At 43.2% G+C, this 25,697-nt stretch overlaps 1 protein-coding gene and 1 long non-coding RNA gene across 5 annotated transcripts; one reads left to right on the forward strand and one right to left on the reverse strand.

The window, feature by feature from the left end:
• PCED1B (PC-esterase domain containing 1B) lies at window positions 1-25,145 on the forward strand. 4 transcript variants are annotated; one of them, XM_027106038.1, is made up of 5 exons: window positions 1-225; window positions 12,043-12,244; window positions 12,343-16,664; window positions 18,025-18,242; window positions 23,493-24,971. In XM_027106038.1, the coding sequence occupies exon 5, from the start codon at window positions 23,549-23,551 to the stop codon at window positions 24,866-24,868; it is 1,320 nt and encodes a 439-aa protein (XP_026961839.1). In that variant the 5' UTR covers window positions 1-225; window positions 12,043-12,244; window positions 12,343-16,664; window positions 18,025-18,242; window positions 23,493-23,548; the 3' UTR covers window positions 24,869-24,971. The 4 variants fall into 4 exon arrangements, with proteins under 4 accessions (XP_026961839.1, XP_026961836.1, XP_026961837.1 ...); XM_027106035.1 differs by lacking the exon at window positions 18,025-18,242 and having other exon boundaries at window positions 2-225; XM_027106036.1 differs by lacking the exon at window positions 18,025-18,242 and having other exon boundaries at window positions 2-186.
• On the reverse strand, window positions 10,188-12,047 carry LOC113620368 (uncharacterized). Its single transcript, XR_003432756.1, has 3 exons — window positions 11,941-12,047; window positions 11,237-11,372; window positions 10,188-10,341 (listed from the first exon to the last, which is right to left on the reverse strand). It is a non-coding gene; the product is annotated as an uncharacterized LOC113620368 (long non-coding RNA).
• Window positions 25,146-25,697: the final 552 nt, after the last annotated feature.

Consider the following 25,697-nt stretch of genomic DNA (forward strand, 5'->3'; position numbering starts at 1 on the left):
ACCGTCTCTCTCCTGATAGGACGAGAGTGACCCAGCAGATCGGCAGGTGGCCAAGAGGAACTCCCAACGGCCTTCTTCTCCTCTGAGCACGGGTGACAGTGTGGCATGCCCCCGACCTCTCTTCCTTCCTCCTGGACTAAGCCCTGATGGGTCAGGACAATAAGGAGATCGTCCTTGCATGACCCTGTGAGTATGCATCCCTCATCAGCAGACTTCGGCCACAAGGTAAAGGACTTACTTCAGGCTGGTGAGCTGGGTCCTGGCCCCTGGCCATCAACGATACATCCCTGTTCTTAAGACATCCACTGAGAGAACTTATTCAGACAAAACATTTGGGGGCTTTTTCGATTTAGGACTTTCCCACTTAAAGAAATAAGAAGCTTCTCATCTAGTTTTGTTTGACAGCCTCAGCAGACGACAGGCAAAGTTTGCAGATTTTTCTTAGGCTACTTCCTCCTAAAATTTGTCTGTGGTTAATCACGCTCTGCAAGAGACAGTTTCTCCTTCAGCCTGGGGGCTAACATTCTGTGACTCCACCATATGTCCAGGACTTCTGAGTCTGCCGTCACCAGACACAACCCCGAAACCCAAACAGTAACACTTTAGGTAATGGACTTGGGGAAGTCAGCTTAGTGCCAGGCTTTGTTCCCCAGAAGTCGTAAGTCAAAACAGTCTGCCTGACTTGGCCACAATATTTTAATTTCCATTTCCATCACCTTTCTTTTTTTTTTTAACTTTTTATTTTATATTGGAGTATAGTTGATTAACAATATTGTGATAGTTCTAGGTGTACAGCAAAGTGATTCAGTTATACGTATACATGCATCTATTCTTTTTCAAATTCTTTTCCCATTTAGGTTGTTACATAATATTGAGCAGAGTTCCCTGTGCTGTACAGAAGGTCCTTGTTGGTTATCCATCTTAAATATAGCAGCGTATACATGTCAATCCCAGACTCCCTAACTATCCCTTCCCCCAACCCTTCCCCCCCCATAACCATAAGTTTGTTAAGTCTGTGAGTCTGTTTCTGTTTTGTAAATAAGTTCATTTATATCATTTCTTTTTAGATTCTGAAAGTAAGCAATATCACATAATATTTCTCTTTCTCTCTCTGACTTACTTCATTCAGTATGACAATCTCTAGGTCCATCCATCTTGCCGCAAATGGCATTATTTTGTTCTTTTTAATGGCTGAGTAGTATTCTATTGCATATATGTGCCACATCTTCTTTATCCATTCCTCTGTAGATGTACATTTAGGTTGCTTCCATGTCCTGGCTATTGTAAACAGTGCTGCAATGAACACTAGGGTGCATGTATCCTTTCAGACCTTGTTTTTCTCTGGATATATGCCCAGGAATGGGATTGCAGGATCATATGGTAGCTCTATTCTTAGTTTTTTAAGGAACCTCCATACTGTTCTCCATAGTGGTTGTATCAATTTACATTCCCACCAACAGTGCAAGAGGGTTCCCTTTTCTCCACACCCTCTCCAGCATTTATTGTTTGTGGATTTCCATCACCTTTCTTGATGTGACACCACTATAGGCATGTGAGTGGTGAGGCGCCCAGTACTGAGGGTGGGCAGAGAGCAGGGACAGGGGGAGTTGGCTGGCTCTGGACCTTGCTACTTCCTAGCTGACTGGCCTGGGGCAAGCCCTGACCTAAGAAATCCCTTCCCTCATTTCATCTTCCTCCTGGAGACAGGAACACTAACCCGGCATGGCGGTTTAAAAGGTAACAACTAATGGACAGCTAATATCTGGATGGATATTAGACTCCCAATAAATGGTGGCAATAATTATTATTGTTGACTTTGTAAAAAGAGTTAAAACACTTAAAGTGCTCAGAATAGTATACTCGATAAGTGTTTGTTATTATGTATTCTTGTGATCTAAAGGAACCCAGATGCCTTGTCGCTTTGGGATCTGCAGGCCTCACTGAGGTAATGCTATGTATTTGGCTAACATGCCTGATTAAGAAAAGGCAGAAGGTTTGATATTTTCAGAAAATTTTTGACACGATTTAGCAGGTTAAATTTAGCCTATGAAAGGGAAGTGAAATTGTATGATCTGCGTCTTAGGAAGAGCAAAGACTGCAGGTCAGAGAATGGGGTGGAGGAAGAAAACCACATACATGGGAAGATAAATTAAGAAGCCACAGCAGGACTGCAGATCTGAGCTGAGGTCAAGACTGTAGGGAGAGAAGGGGACTTATCCAGCAGTGGTTCAGCAGGTAGAATCTACTCTACTCCAGGTGGAGGAAGGCAAGGGAGGAATCACAGATGACCTTGTAATTTCTGTCGTGTGGCAATTAAGTAAATGTTGGCTTCACTTACTGAGAAGAAGAACAAGCTTGCGGAATAGGCTCATTAGTTTAGAACTGGTTTTAAATTGGATCTTTGCATAGTTGCAGAGTTTATTCAACCAGCAACAAAGAGACATTTCTTTCTTCTCAGGAATTTTTGTCATGTATTTTAAAACTACTCCATGATTTAACTAGCATGCATCTCCAAGAATAAATGCATATATGGAACATAAACACAAAGTTTTTTGCTCTGATACCAGTATATCAGGTGACTGATCAAGAATTAGGCAACACTTAGAAATCATGACTAAGAAAACAGAATATCAACATACGATTCAAAGATTTACAGTCATAGGTTAATTAAACTGGTGAACACTAGATTCAGAGAAGTGGAAGTAATTTGTAGTTCTCCATCTTCATTGTTTTAAATGTATTTCAGAGATTCAACAACAAAATGTGTTAATTAACGGAATGTCCTAAAGGAGAAAGAAAGGAAGGCAATAAGAAATAGCCAGTAACATTATTTTTGTAAATAATAATTTGGAAAAATATTTAAAAGCCTACTATTGTACTGGTAGAATGGAATAGTGATACACATTTGATTTATAAAACAAATGATGCCATTTGGGGCAATCATTATCTTTATAAAGCAAATGTCCTTCTGAAGAGGGTCTGACCAGAAGCCACTTTTCACAATGCTATTTTCAATCATATTCATATCTTCAGTAAGATTTTTCAAATCCTTTTTCAGTGATAGAAGTGATGCCCTAACATAAGGCTGTAACTTCACTTCCAATATTGAATTACAATCATCTGCTTCTGTGTTTCTCCCTGACTGGGAACTTTTTTTTTTTTTTTTTGCGGTACGCGGGCCTCTCACTGTTGCGGCCTCTCCCGTTGCGGAGCACAGGCTCCGGAAGCGCAGGCTCAGCGGCCATGGCTCACGGGCCTAGCCGCCCCGCGGCATGTGGGATCTTCCTGGACCGGGGCACGAACCCGTGTCCCCTGCATCGGCAGGCGGACTCTCAACCACTGCGCCACCAGGGAAGCCCTGTTTTTCCATTTTATATATAATAGTTGCATCTGCTAACCCCAAACTCCCAATCCATCCCTCCCCCTCCCTCCCTCCCCCCTGCAACCACAAGTCTGCTCTCTATGTCTGTGAATCTGTTTCTATTTAATAGATAAGTTCATTTGTGTCATATTTTAGATTCCACATATAAATGATATATGATATTTGTCTTTGTCTGACTTATTTCACTTAGTATGATAATCTCTAGGTCCACCCATGTTGCTGCAAATGGCATTATTTCATTCTTTTTTATGGCTGAGTAATATTCCATTGTACACATGTACGACATCTTCTTTATCCATTCATCTGTCGATGGACATTTAGGTTGTTTCCATGTCTTGGCTATTGTGAATAGTGCTACTATGAACATTCGGGTTCTTGTATCTTTTTGAATTATAGTTTTGTCCAGATATATGCCCAGGAGTGGGATTGCTGGATCATATGGTAGCTCTATTTTTAGTTTTTTAAGAACCCTCCATACTGTTTTCTGTAGTGGCTGCATCAGCTTACATTCCCAAAATACCCATATTTTTAAAAACTGACAGTGTTGTGAATAGCCCCCTCCAATATGACAAGTTGAAAAGTAAAAGGCATTTTAAAGAGAAGATTTTCAAACACAGATCATGAATGTAAAAGGTAAAGGGAGATTCTTTGCCAGCTTTTCTTGGTGAGAGAAAAATGATGCTCCCAGCGTTTTGCAGGTCTAGGATGGAGCCTGTTTGCTTGCATAGTTTATGCCAACATGGATTATGTATAGGAAATTTGTTGTCACTAATAAATAACTAAGTCAACTGACCCTTAACATAAAACATCTCAAAAAGAGTGTCTTCGAGCACTGGCCTGGGGTTGGACAAAGCTGTGTTCTTACAGATATGGTGAGCAGGTGAATTTTAGAGAACTGGATGTTCGATGTTATTCAGCCTGAAAAAAGAAGGAAATCCTGTCACCTACAACAACATGGATGAACCTTGGGAACATTATATTAAGTGAAATGAGCCAGACACAAAAAGACAAATACTTGTGATTCCACTTCTGTGAGGTGTCTATAGCAGCCAAATTCACAGGAACAGAAAAGTAGAATGGTGGTTCCCAGGGGGTGTGGAGACCAGCAAAAGGAGAGTTCTTGTTTAATGGGTAGAGTTTTTCAGATTTGTAAGATGAAATGGTCTGTTTCACAATAGTGCGAATATACTTAGCAGTGCTGAACTGCACGCTTGCAAATGGTTAAGATGGTAATAAGAGAGAGAGAGAGAGACTGGAATCAGAAAACTAAGCCAGTAGTCTGGAGTCTTCTAATAAAATGTAATATTATTTAGAGGTGAGGGACATTGCTAAATAATTCAGGGCCCTATTCTCCTAGGGTATTAAATTACTCTTTGTGAAAAAGGTTCACAAGCTTTTATTTTTCCTGATTTTCCTGAAATTCATGAACCGTGGCTCTGGGACTATGGGACCAAGATTTAGGAGGCCTGGTTCTTGGTTCAAGCTCAGTAGTTAGCCATTGAAAGTCTATTTTTATACTGCTAAATTACTAAGATAATTTAGTAATTATTTTATATTACTAAAGCATGGATGTATGTATACCAACTCCTAGAATAAATTGAACATTGACCAAGTGCCAAGCACTCTGCTTAGCATTTGGCCTGTTCAATCTCCACAAGTGGAATTGGACCAGAGAGCTTAAGTAACTTTCCCAAAGTCACTCAGCTTGTGCATTACAAACTTCGGACTCTGAACTCATTTCTTCTGCCTGCAAAGGCCATGCTCGGAACCATGAAGCTACACTGGAGCAGAATAGGGAAGTCACATGAAACATAAAAATTCTAAGAAAGTTTGCAGAAAAGTTAAAGCAATCCTGACAGAATGAGGTCTCTATAAATTCCGTTCCTCCGAAATTGAGTTATTTGTAGTGAAGTGGATGGACCTAGAGTCAGTCATACAGAGTGAAGTAAGTCAGAAAGAGAAAAACAAATACTGTATGCTAACACATATATATGGAATCTAAAAAAAAAGAAAAGAAAAAAAAAGTAGTTCTGATGAACCTAGGGGCAGGACAGGAATAAAGACGCAGACGTAGAGAATGGACTTGAGGACACGGGGAGGGGGAAGGGTAAGCTGGGACGAAGTGAGAGAGTGGCGTGGACATATATACACTACCAAATGTCAAATAGATAGATAGTGGGAAGAAGACGCATAGCACAGGGAGATCAGCTCGGTGCTTTGTGACCCCCTAGAGGGGTGGGATAGGGAGGGTGGGAGGGAGAGGCAAGAGGGAGGAGATATGCGGATATATGTATATATATAGCTGATTCACTTTGTTATAAAGCAGAAACTAACACACCATTGTAAAGCAATTATACTCCAATAAAGATGTTAAAAAAATTTAATAAATAAACAAATAAATAAATTCCGTTCCTCTCATTCCATCCATCCTGGTGAAACCACGACCTGGGCTCTTGCCAGCCTGTAACCTCCCAAACTCTAGCAACTCTAGCCTTGTTCCTCTACAACACAGAAGTTTGCATATACTGAATTAGTGCAGAATTGAGTCCAGTTACTAAATTCAGCTCATGAGAAGTTCTGATCCAGTCTCAAAGTTCTTTTTTTTAAAAACTTTTTTCTTTTTATTTATGTATTTTTTATTTACTTTTGGCTGCATTGGGTCTTTTTTGCTGTGCACGGGCTTTCTCTAGCTGCGGCGAGCAGGGGCTACTCTTCGTTGTGGTGTGCAGGATTCTCACTGCGGTGGCCTCTCTTGTTGCGGAGCACGGCCTCTAGGCGCACAGGTTTCAGTAGTTGTGGAGCGTGGGCTCAGTAGTTGTGGCGCACAGGCTTCGCTGCTCTGCGGCATGTGGGATCTTCCCAGACCAGGGCTTGAACCCGTGTCCCCTGCATTGGCAGGTGGATTCTTAAGCATTGCGCCACCAGGGAAGCCCTCAAAATTCTTAATATATTCTCATAGAAGACTTTGTGCCCCCAAAGAAACAAATTATTCATATGTGCTTGAAAGTGCTAAATGCAAATGCTTTGAAGAGAAATGATCAAAAATACATACTGTTTCAAGTCATACAAGCAAAGAAAACACATATTTTTTGTGATTTGCCAAATTTGGTCCTCTTTATAGGGTAACCAGGCATTGATTTGAACACAAACACACACCAGCTGGCTGAAATAAGTTCATTTATAAGTAAATATTTAGTGGGCTGATTTCTGGCCTGCTTGAAACACTCAGTTCCAAGAAGATAAGAAAAATAAGTGTTCCTTAAAATAGAAAATGTGGCTATAATGATAATGGCTCATAGAAAGATAAGTCTAAATTAATCTGTGGCTGGAACTATTAAAAAGTTGTTAATATTAAAGGAACCATCATTTCTGCCCTTATATTCAGGATACTTTTCCACTAAATTATATTTCACTTCTGTGAGTTTGCTTTTAAATAAATCATGATTTAAAATAAATTATAAAATTCTAATGGCACATTAACGTAAATAGAAACTGAAAGGCAAAACCGCAATCCGACTAAATACCATTCTTGCCCACTCTGCACCTGCACCCACATGGCTGAAAACAGACTAGAGAAAAACAACCACCCCTGCTGGGCATCCTCAGTCGAAATAAGGGCTCCCAGCCTTAGGTGGGCCTCCGTACTGTTGAGTAATGGCAGCCTCCTGATCCCCCAGACACCTATTTCATACCTTCTTCTCCATCCTCAAACCTCTAATCCCACCTTCCCCAGGTTCACTCTCAACTGGTGACCTGGACCTTGCTGCCTATTTCACTGAGAAAAGAGCAATCAGGAAAACCCCAGCCAGCTGTCACCTCCACATCGTGCGTCTTCCCTGGCGTTTCTCTGGTTGAACTGTCCACGCTCCCACCCAAGGCCAAGCCCTCCACCTGGGCACTAGAGCCCATCCCTTTCGCCAACTCAAGGGCATGGCTCCAGAATTCTCCCCATTCCTCCTGCAGCATCTGTTTTCCCCTGTTTACTGAATCATTCCTGTAAGCATCCAAACACGCTACCATTGTTCCCCATCTTAAACGAAACAAAAACTCTCTTATCACCACTTCCCCTCCAGCTGACTTCTCTCTCTTGGCTTCCCTTTAGAGTAAAACTCCTCTCGAGGCGGGGGCACTGCCTCCAATTCTCCTCCCATTGTCTCTTAACCACTCTAACCTGCAGTTTTCCCCACCACTCTGTCTAGGTTCCCAATGTTCTGCCAATGGCCAAACATCCCACTCGACTTATCAGCTATCTCTGACTCAGACCATCCCTCCTTGGAATCCTCCCTCGACACACGTGTTTTTCCCTTGGCTCCTGGGACCTCGCACATTCTTCTTCCTGCTTCACCAACTCTTCCTTCTCAGTCTCTTTCCATGTTCCTTCTCCTCTTCCTGACCTCCCAGGCGTGGAGCGCCCCAGGGCTCAATTCTCAGACAGCTTTTCTTCTCTGGCTTCACCGTCTCCATTGGCAACAGCATCCAAACCCAAACCAAACTGCTATCTCCAGCCTGGTCCTCTCCCCTCAGCTCCAGATCCCCATTCCACAAATGACTATGGAGGCATAAAAGGAATCTCAAACAGAACAAGCCCTCCACCCCCAAACCTGTTTCTCCCAAAGTTTCTCCATCTCAGTAACTTCATCCAGTAACTTCATCCCTCCTGTTGCTCAGGCCAAGAGCCATGGAGCTAGCCGTTGTCTTCCCTCCTTTTCTCACACCCCATCTAATCTCCACAGGCAAATCCTACCACCTCTACTTTCAAAATATATCCAGAATCTGACGCTTTCTCATTCCTTGGCTAATGTCATTCCGGCTTAAGGCTCAACTCCTGCCTTACTCAGTAACCTCCTAATTGGTCCCCCTCCTTCCCCTCTTACCCTAGACAGTCTAGACTAAAGTGGTGTTGATTTTCTGCTCAAACCCTGCACAACAGCTCCCCAAATAAAAGCCCAAGTCCTTTCAATGACCTTGATCTGCCTCCCTTCTTCCCTGAGTGTGTCTCCCGTGTCCCCCTCCCTTGTTCACTCAGTCTAGTCACGCTCGCCTACTTGTTCTCTCTGCTTGGAGCTTTCTCCCCACAGATTTCCACGTGATTTGCTCCCTTACCTCTCTCTGGATACTGCTGGTCCCTTCTGTCTTCTGGTTCTCAGCTGGGTCTCTGTAACAAAAGACAGATTAACAGGAGAAAAGCTATAAAGTAGCCTTCCAAAGGAAATGAAGACCTAAAGGAAGGTTCAGCCTGAGTGTTTTCACACTGGGTTTGATGAAGGTTGATAGGACAAAGGGTAAGAGCTAAGGGCGGAGAACAGAGGGAACTTAACAAGGTCAGTTTGTTGGAATTCCTCTGAGTCCCTTTGTCTTCAGAGATAAGGATGCTCCTTTCTTATGAGTATAGCGAGGGCCCCTCCCACACAGGGTCTTAGGACCTGCTTCAGGGGGCATCAGAGAGTCCTTCCAGTACCTGCTGTTTCTCACATTCTTTCAGCTTAAAATATTTAGTATGTTGAGGTGCTGTATTCTAGGGTACAGTGTTATGAACCCTGTCGCCACACCATTTAAAATTCCAACCCACAGTCCCTACGTCCTCCCCATGCAGCAATCATGTTCCTCTTTTCTTTTATATAACATATTATTCTACTTACTTTTTAATTGTCTGCTTCCCCTCAGCCCAAATGTCAACTATATAAGGGCAGGGTGTTTTTTTTTTTTTTTCCATGTTATTCACAGCGATATCCCTAGCACCTCTAATAGTGCCTACCACGATTATTTTGAATGAATGAGTGAAAGAATAAATGAGCCATGGTTAATGATATAGATATATTTTATTATACACCACCGTGTACCTGGTTCTTGTCTGTTTTTCTCGTTTAATCTTTGCATCTCTGTAGTGCTTATTTCTATCCCTGTTTCACAGATGAGAAAATCAGAGTCACAGAGGAGTTAATTGACTACCAAAGACATGCAGCTACAAGTGACAGAATCAGGTTTCAAACCCAAGTTTGGCCCCAAAGCCAGTGATCTGACAGTTCACTTTATTTCACAGCATTATAGCTCTGGCTCCAATCCTCACTGTCAACAGACGTGCAGTCACCAAATCACAAATCAAGATCAGGGTTTCTGGGGGCTTCCCTGGTGGCGCAGTGGTTGAGAGTCCGCCTGCCGATGCAGGGGACACGGGTTCGTGCCCCGGTCCGGGAAGATCCCACCTGCCGCGGAGCGGCTGGGCCCGTGAGCCCTGGCCGCTGAGCCTGCGCGTCCGGAGCCTGTGCTCCGCAATGGGAGAGGCCACAACAGTGAGAGGCCCGCGTACTGCAAAAAAACAAAAAAAAAAGATCAGAGTTTCTGAGTGATCCCCAGATGGGATAGCACGCCACAGGGACAGCAGCCCACCTCCTTTTACAGGCTGTTGTGAGTCTTGAGTTTTTTGAAAACATTTGAATGTTTGGAACATTCTGGGTGATCAGTTTACCAAAGATCAGTTTCTGCAGTTTAACATTGGTTCTAAGTGATGCTCATATTCTTTCCTAACAACTGCCTTCAGTGCAAAGGGAAGTTGACTCTTTCAGAAAGAAGAAAGAGAATAAAATATTTCAGAGAGATATAGAATATCTGTATAGAATATTTCTGGTAGAATAGACAAGAAGCTGATGACAGTATTGTTTCTAGAAAGAAAACTGACGGATTAGGGAACAAGAAAGGGAGGGGGACTTACTTCTCTCTCATATACCAGTTGTACCTTCTGAAGTTTTGTGCCATGTGCATTAAATAGTTTCTAGAAATAAGAAAAATGTAAGAATCACAATGAGGGCAGTGTGCCCTGTGTGGCCTTCCCCGCCCCCCAACTCTCCAAGCCCCCAGAGGGCAGCGACGATGACTCCCTGCAGACGGATATACTCCATCCTATGCTGATCACCGAGGGGATTTAAGTCACTTAAGCTCTCCCAGGACCTCAGTTTCACCATCTACAAAGTGAAGATAATAATTAGAGCTTGGCTTACTTTATGTACTGGGATCTGTTGCGAGATAGCACATTCTAAGTGTAAAACATTATACATGGGTAGTTCTCATTATTTTTTAGGAAAAAGCCAGGTTTGGTGGATGAGAAAGGCAGCTCACTGAGCTACGGAACATGAAATGGGGCCAGGATAGCAATCATAACTGTCTCCATGTATCATAATAAGTTCTTGGAAGTAAGAAAATCGTTGGAAAATCTGTTGCTTGGTCTCAAAAATATTCATTTTAAATTTAAAGAGTACAGGCAAGATTATCATTTGCATTATTACAGCTCCTCTATTCTCTGGTCTTAGGATAATTATGTGAATTTTAGTCATCCTCTAAATTGTTCTTTTATTCTCACAAAGTACACACTAGCTGGAATTTACAGAACTGGAAAGATCTGCAACTCATTTATAGAATCGCAAGAATCAAATAATGGCAAGTTTTCAAATTATGTCATAGATTACTCTGAATTTTAAAATACTAAAGTTATCAGCTGGGTTCTAGATGCAGCCCTGCCTTGAGACACAATAATGATTGTATTAAAACTCATGGAAAAACTGTGAAATAATTTGATTTGTGGCTATAGATAAGAGGATCAAAACAATGGGTAATGTGTAGGATTAATTTTTAAGCCATACATTGAGCAGTCAGTGAAGTAAGCTGGTATTTTTCAAAAAAAGACAACTGCGTTGCTTTATCGGCCAGTTTACCTAAAACATAGCATTAAATACAAAAACCATGTAGGCATGAAGGGCATGTATTTCAGGACCATTTTGGAATCTGTTACTCTTGTTCATTAGGTATTTTATACCATTTAATGTAGTGGAGACACATTCTATCCTAAAATGTTTGACACACCTCTAGAGGGTTCGCCGTTTGGGGAGAACTTTTAAAACTTCATTTTCTCTTTTTTTATGATTTATTTCCTCCGTCCCTTTTGTCTTGGTATCTGTAGGGGATGTGATATGATTTTCCTCCTCTTCCAAATCAGGTCCTTCCAAAACAAAACAAAGCTCTGAGCTTATCTAATCGATCAGAGGACCACTTCCCTTTTCCCCCTCCGCCACCTGCTGGTTTCAAATGCAGCGGGAGAGAAGGCGTCCTGGCTCTGCCACTTTCTGTGTTTACCTGAGGCCTGTGGCTGAGGCCCCTTGCCTTCTGCAGCTGTGTAATGGTCTATTCTTCCGCCCACAGTGCGTGGGAGGAGCAAGGGAAGCGATCTGAAAGTGGTTTGTAAACTGTAATGCCCCACACAAAAGTGCAAGATTATGACTTTAAAAAACTGATTAGAAAAGGGAGCAATCTTCCTCTCATCATTTCCTGTGTCTCTCTCCTCACTTCCTCCCGGCCCCTCGCTGTCTCTCCTTCCTTCCCCCCCTCTAATAGCTTTCCCAGCTGTGAACAAACCACACAAGTAAGGGTAACAAGGGCCCAAGGTCTGAATTGTTAGAACGAAACCAGGCAAGAGTCAATACGCATTACACCCAAATTACTGAGAAATGTGACATGAAAACTAGCTCAGAGCCAAATTCCAGGAAGATGCTGTATTTTGATTTACTTACCGCTTTGTGTTTTCGTATTTGCCCAGTTCTTAAAGCTTCGGTCATTAGTCTTCCACTTCGTAATGCAAGAAAGTAAATGCTGTCTCGTGTCATTTGCCCCAGATGCCTCCAGAAATGGCCTCTTCTCCCCAGACGCTGGCTCACAAACGGAGCAGCACCCAGAGGTGAACTTATCTGCCTTGTAGCCCAGGCTCTGGGCTCTCCAACCTGACACGTCAACCTCCAGCTGAGAAAGGAGTCTGTCTAGGAAAAGAACTAGAATCAACTGAGAGGCACATTTTTTAATCACCAGTTACTTTAATGAGTAAGTACTTTCCAGTTTTTCCATTTTATTTTAAGCATTAATTCTGCATTTCTGACCAGCCTTTTTCGGGATCCTCGTTTCTTGGGCACTTTGTATAGGAAGAAGTCACCATCCTAGCCCAGTCCACCGTACCCCCACTTAACTGAAGAGCCCTAGAGAGACAACCATTATTATTGTAATATTATTTTGTAATAAGGATTTGTGACTGATAAGCTACTAAATCTCTAAAAGCGTACAGTGCAGAAACAGCCAGCTGTGAACTGGAGAAAGGCGGTGACACGTCTATTGTCTGTGTCATCTTGTACGTTGTGGTTGACCACAACGGCTTGGCATCAGTTATGACTCCCAGATCCACCTTTTATAAAATGGATGACCTTGGGCGATGACTCAATCTTGTAATTTTCGAACGTGTAAAATGGAGAGAATAAAGCACCAATTTCATACGGGTCTTAAGAGGAATAAATACTGAACATACTGTCGGAGTGGGTACTAAATAACGTGACTAAGTAACAAGTTAACTTAGTAAATAATAAGCTAAAGACTAGATTTCATTGGAAAGCTCCCTTAACTGCTAAATCCCATCCCCCAGATTGCTGAGCTGACTCTGAATAACAACAATTAACATCGTGGAGTTTACAGAGCATTTCCTTTCATTTCCACAATCAACCCTGAGGTAGGCAGTGCTGTTAGCTTAGTTTTGTTACTGAGGGATAAGGGAGAAGCTGAGAGCTCTCCTGAGCATGTGGCAGGAAGAAACTCTTCGGTCCCAACTCAGGTCTCAAGGGAGGAAAGCACGACTTGGGAAAGGCCTGGTGTCAGAAGTGAGCCGGTGCCTTCAGTTCTCCAGCCTAGATTCTCATTTCCTCAGCCCCCTCCTCTCCGGCACTTCATCCCTCCTCCTGTTCCCAGCCTTGGGCTTGAAACTGGGGAAATCTTTGACATACATACACTAATACGTATAAAATAGATAACTAATAAGAACCTGCTGTATAGCACAGGGAACTCCACTTCGCTATGCAGTAGAAAGTTACACAACATTGTAAAACAACTATACCCCAGTAAAAAATAAAATTCAAAAAAATGCTTTCTGAAAGTAAGAACAAAACCTTTTCATGGCCCAGAAAAACATAAAGATTAAAAAAACAAGAAACTGGAGAGATGTACACGGAAAGCAGTGAGAACCCAGGGCTTCCAGATCCCCCTACCAAAGAGAGGTGCTAGGCAGCAGGGCAGACAGAGACTGGCTCTGAGAATCCTATTTTTCCATTCAAGAGCGTTGTTCGCCATTGAAACACTATCGCACCTAGTATCTCAATACTATGTAATATTAATAATAATACCCACAGCAATAATAAAATAATATTCATTTTAAAAGCTCTTCTGGGCAATCTCCCTAGAGAAACATAGGGGCCGTTTCTTCCATTTCGAGGTTGGACACACAGAGATAAAGTCAGCACCGGCAGTGGCAGAAGCCCTCCGCCTGCTGACTCAGCGTAGGGTTCGCATGGCTGGTTAAATGGGCTTTTGTGGCCATTCCTGAAGACAGAATTTTCAGGATCCAACCTGTTAATCAGTTGAAAGCAGTTTAGTCATTATTAGCACCAGCACCCACACTCTTTTCAGTCATGGAAACTTTTACTCAGCCATTGAACCTAGAGTAGTTAGAATCTAGAGTAGGCAACGTAAGAATAGAAAAGTTTGAAACATTGATGTAGCTTTAGGGCAGCACTGACTTTCCCACTGACCCACTCAGAAGAAGAGCTGACTATCGGTGACGGAAACAACTAGGTTGATTTCATAACCGCCTTGTTTTCACATGGAAGAATTGAAAGCTGTGCACACGGCATTGCTTTGTTTTGTTTTACGACAGAGAATAAAAAGGAAAATTACATGCAAATTTTTTTCCTAGGTAAGATTATTTTTTCCTCTTGATTTCAATAAATCTGTATAGCTGAGGTTAAAAGCCTGGGCCCTGGAGCCATATGTCCTCCTAAAGAAGCAAAACAAAATCTTAAGCTAATCTAATCCATCAGTAGATTCACTGTCCATAAGGGACAGGTGCTGCCTCTTCTTACTAGCTGTACAACCCTGGATGATTGACATAACTTCTCCAAGCCTCACTTTACTCACCCATAAAATGGAGATAATAATAGTTTCTACTTCACTAGGTCATGAGAATAGAATAGGCCTTGCACAGGGTAAATGCTCAATGGATAATAACCATTGGTCCATGAGGGGTACAAAGATGGGTGAGACCTATTTCTGCCACCCAGGACTGGGATGTACTGGGGTAGAAATACACATGGACAGGTAATTATAGAACAAAACAGAACCAAGTGCTAAATAGAGGCAACTGTCAGAGGAAGGGGAGATTTTTCTGTCTGGGAAACTAGGAAAGGCTCTCAGACAGAATTGTACTCTAAACTGGGTCTTAAAGAAGGAACAGAATTTCAAAAGGAGAAGGGGTTAGGGAACGCTCAATGCTGACTCATGGAGCAAACATGAAGAGGTAAGAAAAAGCCCTCTGGGTATACGCAAGCTCTATAATTCATCCACAGGCTTTGGAGAGATGCACAGAAGGAATGATCATACCCTAGGTTAAAAAATAAAGTTTATAAATGCAAAATGTTGTAGTTATGCTAGCGTATCAGATGAAAGTGAAGATATGAAATTGAGGAATATGAGAAAACACGTATACGATAAAAACTCTCCCATTTTAGAGAGTATTTCCATCAAAATAAGACACACTTCCTTAAGGATTAAGAGAAATGTCTGGGAAGTAGAAAATTTAACCGTAAAATCTAAAACAGAGGTGAAATTGATTACTGCGCTCAGCCTCCTAAAATATATTGCAACGTTCTCCTCCCTAAAGCGTATTTTCAAAAATTACATCTTATTTTTTTATTGCCAAGAAATAGTTGAACCGGTCTATATCCAGGCTCTCACTGAAGGATTTTGATGTTTTACGAACAGTGACAACGGCCACAGTCATGAAAAATAAAAATGACTTGACCCAAGCGTTTTAGAAGCAGTTTGTTTCCACCTAGTTATCCCCAGCCAGTGTTGCAAGCATAAATTATAGAGCAGTTCTCTGAAAATGCACAGCAAAATATGCCATCGTTCCCACGGATGATCGATATTTACCTTTAGGAAGATTGTTCAAAGGTCACAAGAGAATTATGTTAGGAATTCAGCCACAGTTTGATGGGAGGATAATGGCATCCAGAGAATTTAGAAGTGGTAAGTCTAAGTCACTAAGTCACGCAGACTAAGTCACTCCTTGCCCCCCCCCCCCACTTGGAACTCACCTGAACTCACCTTATTCTACTCACCAGAAGATGTCAGGCACTCAGGAGACAAGCTTGGGCTAGCTAAATTTATTGAGCACTTAAAAATATGGTAGACCTCATGTTAAGGACTTTACATGTGTTCATTTAACCCTCACTTCTTAAGAAATCTATAGTAGTCTTCCTGTTTTACAGGTCAAAATTCTGAAGTGTTACTCTACCCAGGGTCTCAGAGGCTAGTAAGTGGTGGAGCAGGATATAAACCCAGAGGGCTGACTCGAGGGCCCACCCCCTCAGCCTCTGTGCTTTATGGCCTCAATTCGGAGTCATCTGCATACAAATAGTAATTGATATGGGGACTGTATCATTTGTTTCCTTCCCAAATGGGACATTTAGGGGGAGGGTCGCTATTAACGATTACGCTGGGAAAGCAGACGTAAACCAGAAAAGCTGGGGCAATTAGGAGTGTGTGTTCACCTTACGGATGGACGCCAAGAGCGTGGATGAATCCAAAGGAAAGAATGTTGAAGAAAAGAAGAAAGGAGCCAATGAGTGGGCCTTGAGAAAGACCGACATCTGGGGATGGCCAGAGGAAGAGAAACTCACACAGGATACCGGGGGAGGTGAGACAGGAGACCAGGGTGTCAGAGTCTCCAGCAGAGTCGTGGAAGGGAGTCACCATCGGTGCCCCAGCCCCAAGGAGCTAGGAATGCTACAGATGTGATAACGACAGAGAAGTAGTCGCTGAAAGGAGCAACAAGGAAATCGCTGGGGATTTACTGACAAACGTTTCGCTTTGGTGCAGTTGGAAGCCAGAATCAAGTAAAAGGAGGAGTGAGTGGGAGGTGAGGACCCAGACGCAGCCAGTTCAAACAACTTTGCAAGAAGTGGCCTTGAAGGGGAAGCAAAAGATAGGACTGTCTTGGAGGTGGAGTCAAAGACGTTTCCTTTCTTTTTTAAAGCAAGAAACTAGAATGTGTTTAAGGTTTAAAGAAAGGAGTCAGCCCCAGGAGATTGAACGAAACACAGAAAGCATCATTCTCCCCTCTCCGGGGGACCTCCTGGAGCAAAGTGCCTGAGGATGTAGGAGGACCAGCCACCTGAGCTGAGGGATCACCTTTACACCTGAGGAGGTACAGCTCTGCCCCTTTGGAAGGGAGGAACGGGGAGCTGTGGGTTTGAGGGAGGCAACCAGAGCGAGCTGCCTTCTGCCGGCTCAGCATTCTTCCCACAGGGAGGGGTTGCTGTGCTGGGGGGTTTAAAGGTGCCTAATGCACGTCGGCACTGGCCTAGACCTCTGATGGACGCTGACCTTGATCTCTTTTCATCTTCACTATTATTGAGTGACATGGGGGATATTACCCCTGTTTGACACCAGAAAAAAACCGTGGCTCGGGGCAGTGGGCAGGCAAGAGCGCACGGCTGTTCAAGGCCAGACGCCACATCTGACTATGTCGTCTCCTCGAAGTGAAAGCCAGGTCACTGCCTTCCAGTATCTTTCATTCCTGTTAGAGGAGTAACAGGTAGGGAGTTAGCAAATGTAGGGTTTTTTTGTTGTGTTTGGCCTCACCACGTGGCTTTTGGGATTTTGTAGTTCCCCGAGCAGGGACCGAACCCTGCCCTTGGCAGTGAGAGCTTGGAGTCCTAACCACTGGACGGCCAGGGAATTCCCACAAGTGTAGTTTAAATAATGGTTCGAGACCAGAATGTGGAAGTTCGTCATAGGCTGTACGTGATTGAAATCATATTTTGTTTATACGAATTGCTTTGATTTTTTTACTTTAGGAGGTCCTTTGGTAAAACACAAGGTTTTTGTTTGTTTGGTTGGTTGGTTTTTTTTTAATGGGGCTCTTTGGATAAAGGCTCCATAGTTTATCTTTGTTTTTATAGAAGTTACCTGCATATCAGGTATTATGAACCCCCACTTCTTTCATAAAGGATGTCCCCTGCGTTTCTTTGTATAATCCATAAGAAATTTTTATATTGGACTATTACTATGGGGAAAATATGCTGCCTTAAGGATTTTTAAACTTGGTAATTTTCAAATTCTTCAAATGTGTGAAATTCTTCTGCTGATACTTTGTTACAAAAGAATCCCAAATTAAGATTGTGGCCTGGTGAGGATGGTACGGATACAAAGGGAATTATGTACACAGTGATTCCTGCCTCCACAAGGAAAACTTGTGGTTACATTAATCTAAATGTTCGAAGATCATTAATCTAAATTCAATTTTCCATTTATGCCACATGTTTCTGAGATTTTAGCTGTGGTGTATAAGAACTAACTGAATAACCAAGTGAGATATATAGGCCATATGACATATGTGTTGGGATGGGGTAGAGAAACCATGAGAGTTGTTGCGGGATGGGAGCCAAACTTGCAGAATGACACCTGTCACAGCCCCAGGTATACACAGTGTTTTCTAAATTTTTACTGAATGAATGGGCTGCAGAGCTGAGGCCTGCACTATTTCCCATTTTTTGTGTTTACAGAGGAGTAGAATGTTAACTGACTTGCCCCAAATCGAAAGATCAATCTCTTGAGAATCCCCATCTGCGGAAAAGAGAAGTTTGCTTTCCTAAAGAGAAGTTTGAATCTTTTGCTTTTCTCTTTTCTTTGGAAACTTTACATGATACGCAATTTAATTTTTGACCAGTTTAAATTCCACGTAGAATACTAAACAAACACCGAGAACTGGTAAGCTGTATAGGTGAGTTCACGAAAAATCATTTTCTTATTTGTAACATCTAATCCATTAACGTTTAAGGGGATCTTGGATAGTTCAAACATAGATCTGATCACCAAAAATGCAGTTAGAAGGAAATAAAGTATTTATATTCCTAATACAGTGTTGCATTAAGACGGTTAGTCATATGCAAGAAACTTCTAAACTAGTTAGAAGTACTTCCTACAACTAATCAGAACAATGTCCTAATTGTTAGTGATTACCTCTGTGATTTAAGACTTCTTTGCAGGGTCTCCACAGTAACTGGCCTCTATATCTTTGCCACTCTTCCTTTGACTAAAGATATTAGGAAAAGAAAAAAACGAACCTAATTTCTACAACACATTGATTAATGAAGAACAATGCTATGTGTTTGGTTTGTGATAGTTATAAAGCAATAGTCAGTGATTTACAAGTGACGGTTTATGAAGCTATTAAAAAAGCAATTAGCCCCAAATGGAAATCTAAGCAAGATGCCTAAACGTAATTTATTATAGTAGTAGCCATTATTAATGTATATTTCTGTCAGAGCTTTAGCCAAAGCCCAAATTTTACTTTGAAAACAGAAAAACATGGAACTACTTATAATTTAAGGAATCATCATAAAACTCTTTTAAAAATCGATTTTAATTTGAGGCTGGAATCACAGATTGCCTTGGATCATCCGCCTGTCTCCTCCCTCCCCTTGGACTCTTCCTACTGGCTTTGATATGTCATTTACATACATCAGTTCTAGCTGTTAGCTCCTTTGATATTTGTATGTGTCCATTTTCTTACCCCTCCTCTTGAGAGAAGAGACTGCCTTTTTATACCTACTCCTTGCACCTAGCACAATATCTAGTTCTCAATGAATTCCTTAATGAATGAATGAATGCGTCAGTTGATCTATAAAATAGCTACCAAAACTAATAAGTTTTGCAAATTTGAAGCAAAGAAAAACTCTTAAGCCAAAAAGATCACTGATCTGACTGTTTTCAAATCCCTTTTTTGTTTCATTTTTATAAATAAAAGCTTTGAAAATGGAACTTACCAACTTTTTTTTTTTTTTCCAGACCAGAGAAGATTCAGCTCTCCAAATTATTCTTCACTCACACCTCTGAAAAAAATCACTTTGTTTTTATTAGGTTTTGTTTTTAATGCTTGGCATCTTAGTTTTTAAATGATTTTTTTTTCCCACAGTTATAGTCCTGAGGATGTCTGATTTGTTAATTCTGTTGTGACAGGAAGTTTATCAAGAATTTCATGAATTTCCTTTCAGTTTCAGCTTCTAACTGGAATGCTTCTTTCCAGTCATTTCCCTCTCCCTTCTTGCCTACAGTCCAATCTGCATGTTGCATTGCAGAAGAACAATAAGAAATTCTTAGGCAGGCATTTTTGCCCAGTTTTGGCTCCAAGCCCTTGGAACACCATCTGGGTGGATTAGGTTCACTGGTCAGGATATAGGGCAGCCAGAATTTCTCAAACACTGTGAGACTCTGAAATCTGTAGAAGTTTGTTTTGGTTATTCTAAAATCCAGGTCTTTTAATTTTTGTATGTCTCTTGCTTGAGTTCAAGGTATGGGATGAGATATATCTATATCCTCACTTGACCCCCCAACCCCCTAAGTACGCATGGACCCCTCTCCCTAGCAGGCAGAGTAAAGGATTACCTGCCTGTGCTTAAAGGCACACTGAAACACTCTTCTCCCATCTTGCCCCCAAATATTTCCCTGACGTGAGCCAAGCTTTTGGATTCAGACTCACCTGCAGGGGTTCTGCTTTAAGGGGTGTCTCCTACAGGGACAGGCTTTGCCATCAGTAGTTTTAAATCTTAGCGCCATCACATGAAGATCCTTCCCTATAACATGGAAAGAATAAGAACCTTCTCACAAATCAGATAACATTTACAAAGCACTTGGCATCTGGTAGCTGTCCAATAAATGTTAATTTTGCTTTATTCAAAATCTTTCACTTGCTTCTTCTCATTTTATCTTCACAGAACTCTGCTAGACAAACGGCACAAATATTGTAACCCCCTTTTACAGGTGATTAACCCGGTGTTCTGAAACTTGCTCAATGAATTATTATTGATTATAATATTTATAATTATATATAATATATATTATAATATATAATATAATATATTATATAATAATATTATATTATATATAATTATAATTATGACTATTAGAAATAGTCATTCATGCTATTTGTCAGGACATTGTTCTAACCACTTTATATTTAATCTTCAGATCAAATCTCTGAAGTGGGTGCTAAAAGTCCCATTTTACAGATGAGGAAAATTAAGGCAGAGAAAGGCTAAATAAGTTGCCCGGGGATAAAGGACTAGCAAAAAGAAGAGCTGAGATTCAAGCCCAGATAGTGTGGCTCTGAAAGCAATGCTCTTCACCAGTATATTTAAGAGCGTCCGTTTTCCACAGCTTTTAAGTAGCGGATTTGACTCACATTGTGAGTTCAGATCTAGGGACTTCATACTCAGAGAAGGAATGCACTGGGCCGTGTAAACCCAGTACCACTGAAGGAGAGAGCGCTGGGTTATCACATCTGCCAGCCTAGGGGAGGGAGCTCCAGTGGAAGGGGATGATGTCCTCTACTCTAGGGCAGGGGTCCACAACCCCCAGGCTGTGGACTGGTACAGGTCCGAGGCCTGTTAGGAACCAGACCACACAGCAGGAGATGAGTGACAGGTGAGTGAGCGAAGCTTCATCTGCTGCTCCCCCCGTCGCTTCCCATTGCTCGCATTACCGCCTGTGCCATATCCCCAGCCTCGCCCCGTCCATGGAAAAATTGTGTCCATGAAACCGGTCCCTGGTGCCAAAAAAGGTTGGGGACTGCTGCTCTAGGGGACTAGAACAGAATATGACAAGAGTCCAGCCCAGAGAGGGCACATATAGCTGGGGTGGCTTGGGAGCCCTGAAAACACTGGGAAAGGTTTTCCCCTTCACTTTGCACTTTGGAGACTTGGGTCTAGGGTAGAGTAATCCTGTTCACAAAGACCCCTGAAAGTCCACCGCACCTGCTCGTTCTATCTTCATGGCACTTAGCACTTTCAACTTTTTATTACAGTTACCAATGAATATATGTGATCTGCTCCTGAAGGGCGAGACCAGGTTTTATTCATTTTTATATGCTCCATGTGGAGCATTTAGTCAGTGCTTAGTGTGAGTTGGATGAATAAATGAATATAAACTAGTGAACATGCCTGAGCCCCAAGGGGATCTGGAGTTTGCTTAATTATGTTTTATTTTGTTGTACCACAATGAGCAAAATCCTAGTTTTAAGCTTTTTATCTGATAGCAAAAACATTTAAATGAAGATTCATGTAAGCCAATATTTCAAACTGTTCTCTTAGTGGAGCACTTTTGTACTCCATCCATCTTCATGTTTTTATTTTTGTACTCATACCCATTTAAAACCACAAATAGTATAGCTTTAAAAAACCAGATGTGTAATTTACACCTATTAAAATGTTTACTAATGCATGAGAGCCTGCGAATAGCAAGCCACAGCAGATTTTAACAGCTTCTGTGTAAGTGTGTGAAGTGGATGTCATGTTCCTCCCCATGTGAGATTTGCCAGTAGTATTTTAGTGTGTTTCCACCTTTTATTCATTAGTGGATATGGCTGTAAATGGCAGCTTGAAATAAACTCGATCTGAAGTTCTGAAGACAAGTTTCACAACTTCTGACGTTTTATTCCGTGTAACTGGGGAAGAAAAATCTTTTCCTCTACACTTTTAGGTTCAGTGTCTGGGGCCCTGTGAATAAAACTAACAAAAGATAGATTAACAGGAGAAAAGGCACACAATTTTTGTTAATATTTATGTGCATAAAAGTTCACAGAAAAGGAATGAAACTCAAAGAAGCGGTGAAACTTGGGCTTATACACTATTTGGGGTTTTCTTTTGTTTTTTTGTTACGCGGGCCTCTCACTGCTGTGGCCTCTCCCGTTGCGGAGCACAGGCTCCGGACGTGCAGGCTCAGCGGCCATGGCTCACGGGCCCAGCCGCTCCGCGGCATGTGGGATCTTCCCGGACCGGGGCACGAACCCGTGTCCCCTGCATCGGCAGGCAGACTCTCAACCACTGCGCCACCAGGGAAGCCCGGGCTTCTATACCATTTTAACAAAGAACAAAGGGTATGAGTTTCAAGGGATGATAAATTGTGGGGAAGGGATTTATGGGGGTACTAATGGAAAATAAGGGCTCTTTTAGTAAGGTTTGTTTATGCAGACTCATCTCGGGGTTGACAATTCACTGTCTTCTTCCTCGGCTCTTCTCTCCTTGCTGGGGGAAGGGGCACCTTCCTCAAAAGGAAATTTATGCCCTGCTTTTAGGTTCATAGTGGGAGGGCGGAGAACTCTTCCTGTATCTATTGATTCTCAGTGGCCTTTAGCTAAAATATTTCTTATGCCAAAGCGTCTTTGGGGGTGGCATATTCTGATCTCCTTCAAATGAAACACTAAGAATATTACAGCTGAAACACACGTGAATTATTTCCAATTTTATTTATTTCTTACAAGTCCCATCAATAAGAAACAGTTGCTCGCTTGTAAAAGAAATCTGTTTTTAATAATACCTGGCATATGCGCTCTTCCTTTCTGCGGCCTGTTGCATTTCATTAAATTCCTTTTCAGTTATTAAAATTGATTTAAGACTATATAAAGTATATTTACAAAAAGGGGAGGGGGAGGCAAGTCACCCATAATCCTACTGTCCCATTAAAAACTGGTTTTTGCCTATTTTCTTTCAGTGTGATCTATGCATATCTATTTTATACCATTTCAGGGAAATGGGGCACACATATGGTAACTTCCTCAACTTAACAGTATGTATCACACTCTCCATGTTCTTGCTTGATATAATCCTCAGTATTTAACAGCTGCAAAATTTGCCTAACCATTCTCCAGTTGTCAGACTTCTGGGCGGCCTCCAGGCCGGTGGTGGGGTATCTTGTGGTGGTTGTACCTCCAGCCCGGGAGGGCAGGGCCCCCACCCCCACCCCCCGGCCAGGTAGAACCTGGGTTTCCTGGGTGTTCAGAGTTACGTCTCAGGCAGAAACTGCGTGCAGGCCAACCAGGGCTTCTGGCTCCAGGCTCCCTTCCTTCCGGGCTGACGGTGGCGGAGCCCCGCCCCTGCAGGTGCCCCAGGCTAAAGTTCCATCCCCGTCCCCGGGCCCTCCCAAACCGTCCTGCCCGAGGTGGACCCTTCCCATATGCTCTCTCCTTCTGTCCTAGCCATCCGCAGAGCCATCGAGTGAAAGGAAGGAGCTAGGCGGCGCGTCCTGGGCGTCATGGTCCACCTGCTCGCCTCCGAAGTACGGCAGCTACTTCACAACAAGTTCGTGGTCATCCTGGGGGACTCGGTCCAGAGGGCCGTGTACAAGGACCTGGTGCTCCTGCTGCAGAAGGACCGTCTGCTCACACTCAGCCAGCTCAAGGCCAAGGGAGAGTACAGCTTCGAGCAGGACGAGCTGGTGCAGGGGGGCAAGCAGGGCCGCATGCATAACGGCACCCACTACCGCGAGGTGCGCCAGTTCTGCTCCGGCCAGCACCTGGTGCGCTTCTACTTCCTGACGCGCGTGTACTCCGACTACCTGGAAGCCATCCTGGAGGAGCTGCATTCGGGTGAGCACGACCCGGACCTGGTCATCATGAACTCCTGTCTCTGGGACCTCACCAGGTACGGGGAGGACTCCTGGCCGAACTACCTGCAGAACCTGGAGAGCCTGTTTGGGCGCCTGCGCCAGGTGCTGCCCGAGTCGTGCCTCCTGGTTTGGAACACGGCCATGCCCGTGGGTAACAACATCAATAGCGGCTTCCTCCCGCCGGAGCTCCGACCCGCGGCCTCCACACTGAAAACCAACGTGATTGAGGCCAACTTCTACAGCTCTGTCGAGGCCCAAAAGCACGGCTTCGATGTGCTGGACTTGCACTTCCACTTCCGCCGCCACACAGGGAAGTACCTGCAGCCCGACGGGGTGCACTGGAACGAGCGAGCGCACCGGCATCTCTCCCAGCTTCTGCTGGCCCACGTGGCCGACGCCTGGGGGGTGGAGCTGCCCCAGCGTGACCCAGTGGGCAAGTGCATCAAGGATGGCCCCGCGAGGGGAGGACCTGGCAGGAGACTTGAGAGGCAGCTCCCGGCCTGCAGAGATCAACCGGCCTTCCCTCCTCCGCACCGACCCTTGCCTCTGCCTGGGTGCTGCCCCCTGCTCCCCACGCCATCTCCCCGCCCACCCCAGTTCCCACTCCTGCCCCCAAAACCCCGTCCCATCCCCCTTCAGCAGGTGACACCCCCGTTCCTTGTCTGTCCCCAAGATGCCGATTTTTCTTCAGACCGTCCTTTCCAATCGGATCAGTTCTCCTTGAACCATTTCCATTCAGATATTCTCCCATCTACCCAGACAGAATTTGCCTTCGATGGTGACTTTATGTTTAGTCCCCAGCCGCCTAGGCCCCCCTTCCCCCAACCCTGTTATCAGCAGCGGGCCCCTGTGGTCCATAGGGGTTTTCCCCGGTATTGTCCCCGTGGCCCCTACTTGCCCTGGAGAGGGCGTCCCAGAAATTCCAAGAGAAGGGCCCCAGCCTATAGAGAGCCAAGGCCTCAATAGACTGACTTGGGTGCCTTCCTCCTCATGCACATGGACTGGACAGATCGTCCGACTCTCCCCAGACAGACTGACCTTGTTAACTGAAGCCTTTGGTCCATTGCTGTTATCAATAATGGCAGGGAAGGGCAGTCTGACCTATTCTTGCTGGCTGTCGCCTCTCACTGCACTCTGCACTCTGCGAGGGGGAACCAGGCATCATTCCTGCCTCCCCACTGCCTATTCTCTTTGTCTTTTTGTAAATATAAAATTGAAATTAACAAGTGGTTTCATAAAAGTCGTTGTGGGTTTTGTGAGTCTGTATTTAATGGTGCCTCTCCCTTCCATTGAACACTTAGCTTCATAAGAGCAGGGACAGTATCTGCTGTAGAGTTACGGCCCCTTGATAAACTACTCAAAATGGAATTTCTCTAAAGGGTTTCCATAAAATGGATCTGATTCCTTACAAATAAATAAAAGAACTTTAACTTTTTGTGGTGATATTTTCCAGAGATTCTCGAAGAATCATGGAATTTTAGAACTGAGAAAACTAAAAACATAAAATTTAACTAACATTTACAAACAGGGAATCTGAGGTCAAGAGGTGAGTGACTTGTTCTAGGTCACACAGAAAAATCACTCCTCCACTAGTCTTTCACAGTTTATACTAGTATCAGTTTATATTAACTTTCAAACTTGATTTATACTTCAACAAACCAAGAAGGGACGTTTACCAAACATGGTCTTTCTATGGAAGTGATGATGAAAAGCCCTTATAGCTCCATAACCAGAGGTTTATTGGTTATGTAAACTAGAGTGAATGGCATGCTTATGACCTTATGATTTCTTTAAT

Source organism: Aethalodelphis obliquidens, unplaced genomic scaffold, assembly GCF_003676395.1.
Source record: "Aethalodelphis obliquidens isolate GAN/ISIS:26980383/991018 unplaced genomic scaffold, ASM367639v1 scaffold8, whole genome shotgun sequence".
Lineage (NCBI taxonomy): Eukaryota > Metazoa > Chordata > Mammalia > Artiodactyla > Delphinidae > Aethalodelphis > Aethalodelphis obliquidens.